General features: G+C 37.7%; 1 protein-coding gene across 7 annotated transcripts in view; it reads left to right on the top strand.

Annotated features, from left to right (window-relative positions):
- Positions 1-14,843, top strand: part of MLLT10 (MLLT10 histone lysine methyltransferase DOT1L cofactor) — a 127,792-nt gene that overhangs the window by 100,331 nt on the left and 12,618 nt on the right. For all 7 annotated transcript variants that reach the window (XM_069006662.1, XM_069006667.1, XM_069006665.1 and 4 more), the window contains 3 exons: positions 8,535-8,652; positions 9,986-10,058; positions 14,575-14,729. In XM_069006662.1, coding sequence (XP_068862763.1) covers positions 8,535-8,652; positions 9,986-10,058; positions 14,575-14,729 — 346 coding nt within the window. The remainder of the gene's footprint in view (positions 1-8,534; positions 8,653-9,985; positions 10,059-14,574; positions 14,730-14,843) is intronic.

Below are 14,843 nucleotides of genomic sequence, written 5' to 3'. Positions count from 1 at the left end.
TACCTGTTGGAACTCTAAACAACAATAGTTAATTTCTTCCCTCCCCCTCATCATCCCCCACTCAGCATTGGAAAGGGATTTTTGGGGAAACAATTGGCAAAGGCATGGTTTTGTGAGGGAAACCATGGGTGAAAAATTGGATTGGGAATACACTGGGGGTAATAGGATATAGGGTAAAAGGGAAAGGTGGGATTAGGAAAGGGAGACTGTAGGGGGGGCTTATAATGCAGATATTGTCTAACATGACTATGATTTTTAGCAAAAATACTGCCTTTTACAGAAACACCATCAGGCCCAGTGACCTCTGCTGCTTGTAACCCTTTTCTACCTTTTACAATTTTGAATTCCACCACCTCTCCATCTCCCAAGCTTGGGATGCATTTTTCAGGGTTATTCTTTTTAATAGCAGTTCTGTGAACGAATATGTCTTGCTGGTTGTCACATCTCGTTATAAAACCGTAATTTTGTTTAACGTTATACCATTTTACTATTCCTAAAACCTTAGCTACGATGATTTTTTCCTTTTTCCGAGTGGCTGCTGTTTTCTGTCTGGCTGCGTTTTTGCTTTCTCTTTGCTTTTGGTCGCTCCCGCATTGGAGCTGCTGGGGTTGTCAGTGCTGCCGGGACCGCTGGGGCTGCTCGTGCCTGCACGCTCTTCCCGGGGTCGCATTCGGGGCGGCGCAGGCTGGGCCGGGCTGCACCGCTCAGCTCCCCGTGTGCTGTCACCGCCTCTGCTCTCAGCTGCGCTGCTGCTGCCTGGGGCTGTGCCCATGTCTCGGCCGGGCCCCTGAGCGACGACCCCCCCGCACCCTGCTCCAGCGCGCGTTTCGGTTTGGCGCGGCTCCGCTCCGCCGCCATCACCGCTGGCCGCCACCCGCGCGCCGCCCCTCTCAGTCGGGTGTTCACGGGGCTCGCTCCACCACGCGCTGCGCGGGGCCGGGCCGGCACTGCTGGGTCGCGCCGCTCCCGCCGCGCCTCGCTCTGCTGCTGACACTGCAGCTCGCGCCGCTCCACCTGTGCACGGGAACTGCCTCGCTGCTGCTCGCAGTGTGCTTGGTCCACGTGGCCTGGGTCGCACGGACTTTGAGGCACACTTCCCTTCACCGAGACACAGCTGACATTGCTCAACAGTCTCGGTAATTAAATAATATTCATGAAAATATTCTTCCATCAGCATATATTTTGACTTAAAAATTAACTGTGTCCAAATGGTCTTCCAAAAGTCTTTGGTAAGAATTAAATCCCAAGAAACGTAGAAAAAGTTCTTAAACAACCATGCCAGGAAATGTTTCAATTCCTTTTGAGCTTGAATTAAGCTAGAATTTACAAATCGTTGTTCAAGAATCTTTTCAAGTTTCAGATAAATGTCCATATGCAGCTCGGAGAGCCAAGAGTCTTTCCATGGCTCCTCCATAGTTTAGAGATGAAACAGCAAAACAAAAACAAGAAGAGAAATCCAGAGTTTACTCACAAATCAGTCGCTGTCCTTAGGGATTGGGGATCGTTCTGCTTGCATTACCCGCCATTTGTTACAGCGGGGATACGGCGTCACGTGTATCAGACAACGAGGCCCGTGGAAAGAATATACATATGGACCGATTCTTGATAGATGTTCCAGAGATGTTTATTTCTCCAGCTGCATGGCCGGGGCTCTGCCGAGGAACTGCTCAATCACGGGACCCGAGGGTCCTTGCCTGTGCAGGGAACACAAAACAACCAATGGGGAATGAGGTTGACCAGGGGCAGGGAAACCCCGTGTCTCCCCCCCAGGGCCCCTCTCCCAGCACCCCACATGGCAGGGGGGAGGGCCCCAACACATGACAGTGCTTCCATGTCTTTGTAGAGCACATACAGTTTAGGTGCTATGAAGACAGAGGTAGATGGAAACGATAGAGCAACCACCTTAAAGGTAAAAGGGCTTTGTGTTGAAATGATAGCTCTGTTTTCAGTTAGGTCTGTGGAGGAATCGCAGGGTCTTATCTCTGCAAAGCCTCCTTTAAAAAACAAACCAAAACCCTCAACAAAACAAAAGCCTAAACAACAAAACCAACCAAACAAAAAAGACCTCTTAATGAGGTAGCATTCTTGTAAGATTTTGTACAAGTCTCTTTTTTATGTCTCCTATATAAATAAATAGATTTTAATTGGTTAAAATCTTATATAATACCTAGTTAGTTAACATGAAAGAGAGGAGCAGAGTGGTACTACATTTGAGGTTATAGTGTTTTCACATTATTGGAAGATAGGCCTTCTATCCATGTGGTTTTTAATGACTTTATGTGCCCTTGTTGTACACTGGGCAGAGGTATAAATTAGTTTCTGTAGGTGTGCCATTAATTTTTCATTTTGACTTTCAAATCCCACTGTGTTTCCCAGTTGTATTCATTCATGCCTTTCTTGGAAAACACTTTAGTGCTGCTGTTTGAAGATTAGATGGCTTCATTTAATGGAAGGATTTATTTGTACATTTAATCGAAACAATTGATTCTCAAAGACAGTATTTGATTATTAGCTTGTTCATAAGCTAGAGTCTTCATTGCAGCTAGAAGTTCACAGGATTTATTTTTGCTGCAAACAGGAAAAGTACTAGTGAATATTATATCTATGGAATGATGTCACAAATACAGTTTTCCTGACAGATTTAAATTCTGACAGTTTGTACACTTGTAATTAATATTCTTCTTATTTTTGAATGAAAAGTTGCTCTTTTCTTCTAAGACATTGTAAACCCTTTTTCTGATTTCATTTTAACTTTTCCGACCTCCTAATTATACTTTTCAGTTAGTTCTTTTATTTCAGCCAGGTAGCGAAAACACTTATTGTGTAATTGGACCTTGATTATCTGTTTTAAAAAATCCCCAAACTTTAAGAGGTTCAGAGTGCTTGGATGGTAATGATGGCAGTATGGGAGGGCTATCTTTTCAATCTCAGTGTTGCATTCATAGAATGAATGTGTAAAAAAACCACAGTGAATGTTTGCATTTGATTCGCACTGGTGATGTGTGATAGCAGGTGAGGTGAGGTTTGCTGTAAAAATTCACTCTGATTCCAGTCATCAGTAGTGTAAGCTGTTGTAGTCAAGTGGTCAATATTGTTTGCTTGAAATTTAGTTACGTTCAACTTATAATTTATGACAGCCAAAACATATATTAAAAAGATGTAAATAAAAGTATCAGTTTAGTTAAAATATATGAATAGTAATTATAATGCTACAGATTAATATTGTTCTGTGTTGTGCTAGTTGTTTTGAAAAGTCAGGTGATAATTTTCAGAAGAAATGTGGAAATAGTATTTTATTGAAGATTTTGTGTTATTTTCCGTCTATGTTTCTTGGCATATAGGAAAATAAACAGGTATTTAGATTTTTGTTCTTCCATTGGAAACAAGATCTTGATAAGTATTCTAAGATTTCTAAGCAAATTCCGTATTTGTGGTGAAAATATTCAAGGGTTGTGTTGCAGGAAGTAATGCATGAGAAGGTGTTGATGTGGCAGTACTCATCTTTGTATTGAACAGCTGATGGTCACAGGAGGCAAGTGATGATGGATATTGGTGGTTCCCTCACCTCTTCTAAATGCAGTTAAAGGTTGTACCATAAGTACTGGAAGAAAAAAAGGAAGCAGTAGCATATTCTTCCCATTGCCTTCAATACCCAAGCAAAGGCCATAAAAATTTTAGGAATTAAAATAGTATTTCTTCACTTGCCCAAATTAATCTAGGAAACACCAGGCAAGGTTGCTTCTACTGCTGTCACTTGATAGGCAGCTCTTTTCACCTCTCAAGAAAAGAAAATAATTTTTATATATGCACATTATAATTTTTTTTATTATAATTATGTCTAGAATGAATATGTGTTCATACCTAATCTCATTTAAATTCGATGCAGGTTTTAATTAATTAATACATTGTTCAGATAAATGTTGCTTGGCATAGACCAAAATGTATCAGCTTAAGATGTCTTGTAGATGAAGTAAACTGATGCTAACACTTGGTCCTGTGCTTGAATCTCCTTCCATATTTCATGAAGCTAGACATGCATGGAAAGTGTTCGTAATATCTCAGAAGGGTAGCAGAACAGCTTGCTGAAAATTTAGCTTTAAATTTCATCTGCATCAAAATTTTTTGTATGATTTCAGTAGTAGTTGGCCATAAGTAGTTGTTAGTAGCATATCTAATGCTCTTTATTTCTTCACTTTGTATTGGTAGGAGCAAGGGGGAGTTCTGCACTTCATCTCACAGCATTGTGCTGTGATGGAGAACCTGGTATGATTGGTAAATGGTGTGACCCCAACCACAGGAACAATTATATGTTTTTATTTTAAACAAGAAATAAAATTAACCTTTGAAATTATTTTTGACAAATAAATATTGGTGGAAATAGGTAATTAGGTGGTGTGCCACTAACTGTAAAGCATTATGATGATATAATACAAAGCTACAATATAGCACTGACAATTTTTAAAGCAGAGGGGAAAAGGGGTGTTGATTGGATATAAACTGATTAAGAAGCTGTCTTGGAATTGGTTGTTCCGGCCATCCCTGTTGCCCTATCATGAAAGGAGGAGAGTTCAGTAATGGTTTAACTACAATTAAATCCCTCCCCTTTCTTTATGGAAACTCAACTGTAGGCATTTCAGCATTAGCCTAAACAATGGTTTTGAATATGTTAAGCCTCTAACAATTAGGGAGCAGTTTGGGGCATTGAATAATGTGGAATGATGCAATTGAACCTGACAGCTTCAACAGTCAGCCTACTCATGGGACCCAAAAGTTGTTCACACTTGGTTTCATCTCTCATCACACGCTGAGTATTAAAACCTTACTGGTGTGGAGCTGAGACAGAAATGAGGCCTGGTATCAGAAAATATTTCATAGCATAAAACTTAAAAGAATTGGGGGGAAAAGGCATGTTCAAAGAGTCTCAAAGTTTTGATATCCAATCTGATTGCGTATAGCTAAGTATTGTCTCATTTTTCTCCCCTTTGGTTTTTTTTTCTTAAAGAACATACAACTTTTGATTGAAGAGGCTGCTTCCCCTGGAAAATTTCAGATACGAGTGAATGTTCAGATATGAATCCTTTGGAAACTTTATAGTCATACTGTTAAATAGTACTGGAGTCATGCAAACAAATATAAAACTATTCTAAATATTTTGGTGGATATTTATATATATGAGTTAAAAGTAGTTAACTTGCAAGTCTTGTTCTTTAATTAGAAGAATATGCTTGTACTTTCTCTCTTGCTGTAGAGGAAGTGTTTTTAAGCATCAGTCAAATATCAATCATTTCTTGTTGCACGTGGGCATTCTCTGAATTACAGTGCATCGTCCCTCCGTGCTGCTCTGCTGCTTATGGCTTTACTGATTTATTGAACATGCCATAAAGGAAAGCAGTGTGTTTTATACCTCTAGATGGGCTTAAATCCTTCTGCTAAAATATTTTCAGGAAATTTTGCTGCCTTTTCAAAATAAATACTTAGTAGTGTTGGGCTTTTATTAGTTCATACATTTTGATCATGTATTGTGTTGAGTGTTCAAATAGAAACAGTTGAAATAAAGAATAATACAGCCTTAAAAGTTCTGCATTTTAGAACATGTGTCAGTCCTGTGACCTTAATATGTATTGACAGGATGATTGGGCATTTTCAATAAATGCTTGCTACAGCTTGTTTCGACTGTGAGTGAAACATGAAGCTCCTATTTCACCTTTAAATAATGTAGCGCTCCTCCACCTTCTCTACTTCCTTGTCAGATGAAGTCGTCACATACATAAGAAAGCTTCACAAATCATTATTCTTGTCATTTTACATTGCCATGTTAAAAAGGTATTTTCAAAGGTTTTTTATTTGCCTTCAACTTACTTGAACAATTTTACTGTGTCTTTTTTGCTTTAAGAGTTGCATAGGATGCAGGATAGCATTGGAACTTCTATAGTTCCAACTTGTAGGACACCTTTACTATTATTTTGAAGTATAAACAGGGGTAAAGTTTAGGGTGAAACCACCACTTGTGAAAACGCAAGTTCTTAGATATTGTTTAAATCCTTCTTTTGATCTGTTATATCAACCCACATAGCAAACGTTTAATTCCTTTGATGTCTTCTGCTTTGTGATGTGATAGTTACTCAACAAACTTTAGCAACTCCCGTCAAGATACTTAGGTACATTCCGAAAGTTCTTAAAGATATTTGTGTGTGTTTCAGTCAAATAAACATGTGTTCCCCTTGCTGATTATAGCTACCCTGCCATCATAAATTACTATATACTTGCTGTTGCACAGTTTTAAGCAGCCTTGCAGTGAATTGCATGGACTGAGAGCTAAGTATAGAAGCTTCTGTGTAAAATGTGAGCAGTACATACACTTACTAGAATTAAAAGAAATCGTTTAGGGGAAATACTGTATAACTAAACAGAAATAAGGACTAGTGTTTGGAGTTTAAATACCACCACTCCCTCCCTTCCCCAGCCCCCCCCCCCCCAGCTGTATTAGTAGAACTCATAACATCATATAAACTTTTATTTTGCTAGTCTGGTCTTTCAGGTATGGTGAAGGATAATACTGATTGAATCTCTTAATACTCCATTCTGTCAGGTTTTATCAGTGAAAGGATTTGACTGAAGTTTGTTTGGTTTTGAGGGGAAAAGAGCTGAAGGTTGCTAGGAACAATAATGGTTGAGTTGGAACTGCCCTTCAGGCATTTGTTAAGGAAAAGAGCAGGAGCTGTGCAGTATTGCTGCCTTTGTCTGTCAGTGTCACAGTACTGATATGTATTGTATTTCTGGAAGGTGTTGTACCTGGGGAGGTGGAAATGCCTGCATTATTTTTAAGACTTAGAAATAATTCATATTAATTCTACTAAAGATACGCAATTCTTAAAAAACTCCCCAACAAACCCCCCCAGAAGTAACAGCCAGATTTGAAGTGACACTGTGTTTCAATGTTTAGCAATCCTGCACATACCTATAAACTGAAAAATGAATAAACCCCTGATCATTGTAAGCAATTACTTGTGGCTTTTTCTAACTTTGTGACAGTAGAAGAATGTAAATATCAGGCACAATTTCTCACCAGTATATAGTAAATAAAGCATCATTGAAAACAGTTGTGTGAATTCATAAAAGTCCATTCATCAAGTTTAATATGTTGGCAGAAAGCCAGAAATTAATGGTAGTGTGTGATTCTTTCCAGAGACATAGTTTATACTCTGTAATATTTTGCTGTAATAACCAGTATGTTTCCCCTGTCTCTTGTGTGCAGTTATGCATGTCAAAATGTCCCACAAATTGAGTTCCTTATGGTTTACCTTCTATTTTTTGTTTTTTAAAGAAAGTTTCATTTGTAAAAATTGTTTACATTTTCTTAGAAGATTGATTTTAAAACCAGTGATCACACAGATTTGTGGATCTTTGATTCCACACCCACCCCCCTTGAAATATTTTCTTTGTTCTGAAATAATTTTTTTATCAGGTAGGAAAATGCCTTTAAAATAAGCAGCTCTGCCTTTATTTCTTTGATTGCCTGTCTCTGCAACTTAGCATTTGACACAAATCTTTTTTTCTTCGAAAGGGAAAAAGCATAAGCAGCCAAGGAAGAAGGTATTTTTATTGCATTGGATTATGCAAGATTTTGGCCAGCCTCCTTAGCTTCATCTGTTTAAGGGTTCATTTTCGCTTGTTTGGCACAAGTCCCAGCAGAGACCTTCAGAATTGTGGTTAGCAACATGAATGAACACAAACTTTGGGAGCTCTTCAATAAGTAGAGCTGGCCAACTGCCAAAAATACAGTTCCTTATATGGGGTCAGGGCAAAGCTGTGGTTCCCGGAGCCCCCTATTGTATAGAAAACATACTTGTAATGGCTGTTTGCGTTCTTTAAAATAAAAACAAAACAAAACAAAAAACCACCAGGCTTCCAAGTCTATCAAAATAGGAAGTAACAAAATACTGTGCACGTTTTACTAATGACGGAGTCGAGCAAAGGAAATATGGCTCTGTGTAGTTAAACTGTAGAGCTGAAAGTTGGACCTTTTGACCTCCACAGCCGGCTTGTGATGTAAGGAACCCAAGCATTTGTGAGACATCTGTTGTCTACCTGCCCTTATTTTGTAAATGGTTTAATAAGATTAAATAATTAGTAGGATAACCACATGGTCGCCATGCTACTAAGTCCTAGCATTGAGTGCATACTTCAGGATCACAAGGAAGTCTGACTGTTCTGCAAACTGTGGTTGTTTTAAAATGCACTTTAGGTATTAATATTTGCTACAGTAGTTGTTTATTAGAAGGGTTTTCTTTAATTAAAAGATCTTGCCAGCCACAAGTACAACACACTTTAAAACCTGATCTGTTTTTCAAAGTACTGCAATTCTATTTCTATACTTAAAAATGGGAAACATTTCTTTCTTTTAAATACATTGTTTTAAAAAGCATTCAACTTACAAATATAATAAATGTACATTAAGAAGGCTTCTTTAAAATACATTTAGCATTTCTCCCTGTTTTAAAAAAAAGATTCAAGTTGTAATTGGTTTCTTGCAGGCAAACACCCTACCTGGATCTTCTCTCAGTCTGCCTCCATCCAACATGTACGGCAATAGGCTGAATCCAAATTCAGCCATGGCAGCGCTTATAGCTCAGTCTGAAAACAGCCAAGCAGGTAAGCTTCCTCTGCTGGTGCACATGTGCAGCTTCACAGAACTCCTTGTTTTTAAAAAGGTTGTTAAATTGTATTTTTGATTTCTGCTCAACTTTCGGTTATTAAATGTCTGTACAAAGTTGCTCTGTGTTGGAAGTAAATTCTCAGTTGTTCTGTGGAACAGCGCAGGTTTCCTTCCCCCTTTTTTTCCCCTCGGTGTGTGAAATGTAAATGTTTAAGCAGAGCCATCAGCAGGCAGGAATGCACCAGTGTCTCTTGTGACTCCTGTGATTGATGCGCTCAGTTCCCAGCTCTTTGCAACCGGAGTGACACAGCTCTGGGTTTTGTCGTGAATAGTTGAAACCTTTATTTGCATAATTCATGAAATTGCATTACATACAAGTTCGTGTGAAAGAGATCCCGTTAGAGAACTTGTGCAGCATTTAATAATCTTGTGAATATTTACCGATTGGCATTTGGTACCGCAGGCTCTCTGCTGCGGTTTTAATGAGCCGCTGGCTTTGCTTTGTTTCAATCCCTCCGTAAGGATTTGTTGACATGTCGTAGTAGTCATGCCTGTTTGGGGGAAGGGAATGAGTTTAGCAGTTTACCAAGAATGGATCAGTCATGTCTTTGCCCTCCAAGGGGTCGGAGGTCGCTTGACTCAGAATAGGGGGAGGGCAACCTTGAAGGGGGCAGATAGGGTTATTTTATTGAGAGGCCATAGGGAAAATAACCCTTTTGAGTCCTTCCAAGCAAAACGTTTTCGTATATTTAATGAGGCCTTTTTTGTTTGTTTTACTACCTTTTTAGCAAGGGGCTTTCCTATGCTTTGCTTATAAATAGGAATTAGTGAATTATACGCTTTCATAAAGTTTTCAGTAAATTTGCAGAATAACGTGTGCTTGTTAGATGGCAGCAGTAAGTTTAATACGTTATATATTTTATGAGTTGTTTTGGGATGCAAAGTGTTAAAAAAATACAGAGCATCAGGATTTGCTGTGATAAGCATACAGATTAGCTGTCCACAGCTGTGATTCATTACTTTCACCGTACAAATTAAAAGTGGCTGAGGGGAGGGTACTGCAAATGCAAACCACGCTTCTGTGCTGTAAAACTGAAAGGAATGAAAGAAGTGAACATAATCCATGGCCTGGTACAGCCTCAGAAATGTGTAAGGACAACACCTTACATGCTACAGTTCAACAATCTTAAACTAGTTACTTATTCACTCTTCAGCAGTAACTACAGCTAGAAGTTGAGATTGAAGGTATTTTTAAAATATCTACATCAGATATTAAAACTCTTATCTAAGAAAAGGCGATTTATCAGCTGTGAAATATTTACACTGCAGATCAAGATCTCGGAGATAACAGCCGAAGCCTTGTTGGCAGAGGAGGATCACCCAGAGGAAGTCTCTCACCACGGTAAGCATTATTTACATTGGAGAGTGCAGGCAGAGGAAATGTTTTAAGATTTGCAAACTTCTCTGTCTTTTTACCAGTAATACCAAAGTGTTTTAAAAGCCCATATATTTAAAAATATAAACACACATGTATAAATACATGTATTTTTATATTGATATATCCTTCTAAAAAAATCCCTAATGCATCCAGAGAGCTAAAATTGTGCTGAAATGTATTTTTGTATCAACTGAAATTAGGTTTACAAATTAAGGTTTATAGGTAAGTTAGTTTACTCCTTTATTTAAGAAATGGAATCTTGCTTTAGAGAGATTTATCTGTCATTTAATCCGTATGTACCACTTACCTCCTCAGATTTGTTACCACAATTTTAGTTTAGTAATATTTGAAAAAATTCCAAAATCCCATATACTTAACAATGATCTCAAGAATAAGATGGTGTGAAACATTAAATATCAGTAAAAATTCCAAGCAAATATTTTCTTCCTTTTCCCTCACAACTTCAAAATTTTTTAATAATTCTCTGTAGAAAAAAATAAGTATTTTTTTGTTCTGCTGCAATTCACATCTGCTAGAAAAGTTTGAGATAAGAATTCTGCTGAAACTGTATAATATTATTTTGTTTTAAAATAGTTGCTGTTAAAATTTCAATATTGTGTTTTAAATATTTCAGTAATATTTTCTGTATATTTTAAGAAAATCTTTGTTTTAAAGGGCTTTATTTTCTATACTGAATCCAATATAAGTTATATTTTACAGTGTGATTACTATGTTTTTTCTTAGGGACTAACCATGAAAAAGATTTATCTGAAAAAGAGATTTATCCTGAAAAAAGATTTTAGGATAAAATGCTAAAAAATGCTAGTTACACAGAATTAGCATTATAATAATGAATTTTATTGCTATAGCATGTGTTTATTATGGTAATTTATAACAAATATCTCCAAATTAGATAATTTAATGTACATGTCTGGTGTTGTTGATCTTGTATTTATTCCTTAATTAATCAAAAGACATCTTTCTGGATGTAATGAGATTATCCATTATAAATACTTAGGTGTTATTACCTAGTCATGAATTTGTTTTTAAGTTTTCCAGTATGTGTTGCATCTAAAATAATTTTAGAGAATTTACAAATCAGTTTAGATGGTATTCTTAGTATAAATATGTATACTTATGTTAGCATATAAATTGATCTGTACAGACAAGGAAGTTCAGAGAATTTTGCAAAGGGAAATGCTCAACAATTAGGAAATTCCAGAACTTTTGATTATGTATTTAATAGTCCTCTTATGCATACATGTTGTGGTAATTATGAGTTTTAATGCCTTCTTAGTTAATATGCAAAGACCTGGTCTTTGCGTGATTTTCATACATCATAGTTGTGTTCAGTCTGTCTTTTGGTCAAATACTTGGGAAGGTAAACTTAAATATGATGCTTCTACAAAGTGTGTATGTTCAGGGTATATACAGTCCAGCACTTGCAGCATGGTAAAATACCAACTGGTTTTGATGAGGATGCTTAAGGAAAACTGGATGATACAAAGGCCACCTCAATCCACAATTGAAAAGCTTCCTGCAGTGTATAGAAGCTGTAGCACTTTGCAAAGAGGAGAGAGATTTTGCTTGGCAGTAGTGTTGTTCAAAAACAAGCCAAAATGGGGGAGAGGCGGGGGTGGTGTGAGAGAAAGCAAGGGGGAGAAATTGCTGCTGTAGTAACAGAACTGATAGGTGGGAAAACTTAGTCTGAAACACCTAGCATGGAAAAAATTTAGAAAACCTACTCATTCAGTTAAGTTCAGTAGTCAGCAAATTTCACCCCTGCTTTGCGCGACAAAAAAGATTACGCGTATGTCAAGGTTTGTAAAATGTGTAGATAACTCCCCACCTTCCCCACTTCAATAAATAAGTAACTCTGGTTACTTAAAATATGGTTTATAGTGAATAAAAAGCTAACTTTAAAAAATCTGCTATCTGGAAACTTTGCAACTCCGAATGTTACCTGCTTTATCTATTTAAAATTATTTAGCTGCAAGTTCTGACTCTGTTCCCTTTGAAACTTATGAGATACATAAATAACACAGTTCTCCGAAAGAACCATGTGATTTTCAGCGAGTTGCTTAAAATAAAAACACTTGCAGAACATTTGTTTGCTGTTGATGACGCAGCTGACTGCAGCTCTTCGGAGAAGACATATGTGACTCATGAGCTTGTATGGTCATTTCCAATTCATATTGTTATATCTTTGTACCCCAATATAACCACAGCGTTTGATGTTTAAGATGCCGTATTTTAACTTTTAATATATATATGAGAAATATAAATATACCTGGTATATGTGAGCTGTTTCCATTTTGCAAAGGAATCGCTGCTTTTCCCAAGGTAGCACTTAAACTTTTTTTTACCCCATACTTAACCTTAGATTTAAAAATATGTTATGTAGTACCTGCAGTAAAATCTGTATGTATGCTTATATCTAAATGCAGTATTGCTTCTAATTAATGCTCTATAGTATGAGTAACTATACCCCAAACTTAAACAAAAAACAATTGTGAAAGCAGGCAAGGTGTGAAACAGGATTCCCATCTCCGTGGCAGGATTGGACCAGTGCAGACAGCACCTTTATAGTCCTGTTGGAAACTCTGATCAAATACTGTTTGGAATAAGGATTCAACCCTAGCATGCAGGAACCATATCCTGTCTAAAGGATGAGCTAGGGGTTCAGTTGGTAGAGAGGAGAGACTGAGTAATGTTGCAATACACAGAAGTCTGGATTTTACTTTTTTTTACCCTTCTCTTGTAACAGGCTTCCAGTGAAGGATTGCAGAGGTTGTACCATCATGTACTGCAGTGTTTCTACCTTTTCAAAATTGATAGGAAGCAGTCCAAAGCCCAACAAGAATTTTGTTGGTGATCTATAATTCAAATGGCACAATCTGTTAAGGTAGCATTATGTGCCGCTCAGGAACACGCAGACAGAGAGAAGTTTCTGGGGGAGTTATTCAGTGGTTTTATGTATTTGTTTTCTGGTTTTGTATTGGTTTTGAAGTGGGTTGTTTGTGTGAAGTGTAAGTGTAGTACCTCTGTGTAGAGTGTTTCTGCATAAACTTTCCTTCTTACTGCTTCAGCACATCGTGTAAACAGTCCGTTTTAAGACTACTTTTGCTGTCTCTGTGCTGAACTGTTGCGTGCTGTTGTGTTGTCATCTCTTGTCAAAAAACACTACCTTGGTTATCCATTCATCAGGGCTTTTTGTTTTAACAAGTGCTTTCCTTTCTTCCTGTATGCAAAAAAGGACCTATTTATAAATACCTAACAGAGCTCTTAAGTCACCTACTTAAAACCTTTTCTCGTAAAAAACCGCTTTGCTCTGGTGCCTGCAAAATGCTCGACACTCATTAGGTAGCTAATGTGCTGTGACCACTGCTTACTACGGTAATCATAATTAACACACTGATTTCCTGAGCTCTCTATGTTGTCCCGTACTGGGACTGTGGTGGTCTTCTTGGTAAGTCTGCACTGTGGGTGCAACAGTACAGCTGTGATCCCATGATGGCACCAATTGCTTACAGTAATAACTAATATCTGAGAATCTGAGCTCACTGGAATTGATTACCCCCCCAAACAACCAACATCAAAACCAAGAACCAGCTTTTAGTGGGCTCTGGTGGTGGTCCTGTAGAGAAATGGGACCATGCATACATGAGACCAGAAATCCAAGTCAGAAATACACTGAATATCTGGCTTTGCTCACAAGTTAAATTGTGCCCCATCCAATGCAAAAGAAGCCTTCTCCTAGGGCCTGAGAGAGGTAGCCAGCTTTCTCAGTGGCTGTGTGCTGAATAATTAATTTTCTCCTGAATGAGAAAAGACATGTGGTAAGGGGATTATTCTTTGAACTGTGTGTGATCATGAGTAAAAAAAGAGGTATATTAAGTGTTCACAGAACAGGCAGAGGATAACTTCGAACTTTCATTGCATCCCTTGTGAAATAATATTTTCATGTAGTCCCTCAAAAGTCCGGGTTTACATGACTGTTTTAAGAACAAGTTAGTGGAATTATATATGGCCTTTCTATGTGATGCTTTTAAGAAATTGGTTTTATTTTTCCAAGTTTTATCAGGGAAAGGTTTGGAGTTTGGTGTGGGTTGTTTTTTTTGCCCCCAAAGTTGATGCCCTGTGTATCCACATATAATGGTTTCCTGCTGTAGAAGTGTGTGTTGTATAATTTAATTCAATGCTATTTGTCAGTTACTGTCTTGTTAGTCTGTATGCAAGAAGAGGTTATGTGCTTTCTCAGTATAAATTCTCACACTGTAATAATGTGTCTTTCTTTTATTAAAGCCCTGGCAGTGAGAACCAGGAGTTCTTAGTGATTTTGATGAATTAGCTTAGTCTTGGAAGCATAAGATATGTAGGTGCTAAGAGCTGATATAAGATAAGAAATTTCAACAGCCTTTTTCTAATACATTTCCTTTCATCCTTTTCTTTAAACAATAAATTGCAATATTTTCAACAGATCCCCTGTGAGCAACTTGCAGATTCGCTATGATCAGTCAGGAAATGGTTGTGGGGAAAATTTGCCCCCAGTAGCAGCCAGCATAGAACAGCTTCTGGAGAGGCAATGGAGTGAAGGACAACAATTTTTATTAGAGCAAGGCACCCCCAGTGACAGTAAGTACTCACAGTCTGTTTATTATGACTTTTGCCAACTGTTACTCAGAACTGCTGTTCTGTGCTTGTCCAAGAATTTTAATAAAATTTATTTTCTGCTGTGAATTGAAATAT

The sequence above is a fragment of the Aphelocoma coerulescens genome, chromosome 2 (genome assembly GCF_041296385.1).
Source record: "Aphelocoma coerulescens isolate FSJ_1873_10779 chromosome 2, UR_Acoe_1.0, whole genome shotgun sequence".
Lineage (NCBI taxonomy): Eukaryota > Metazoa > Chordata > Aves > Passeriformes > Corvidae > Aphelocoma > Aphelocoma coerulescens.
This window is presented reverse-complemented; position numbering and strand designations above follow the sequence as displayed.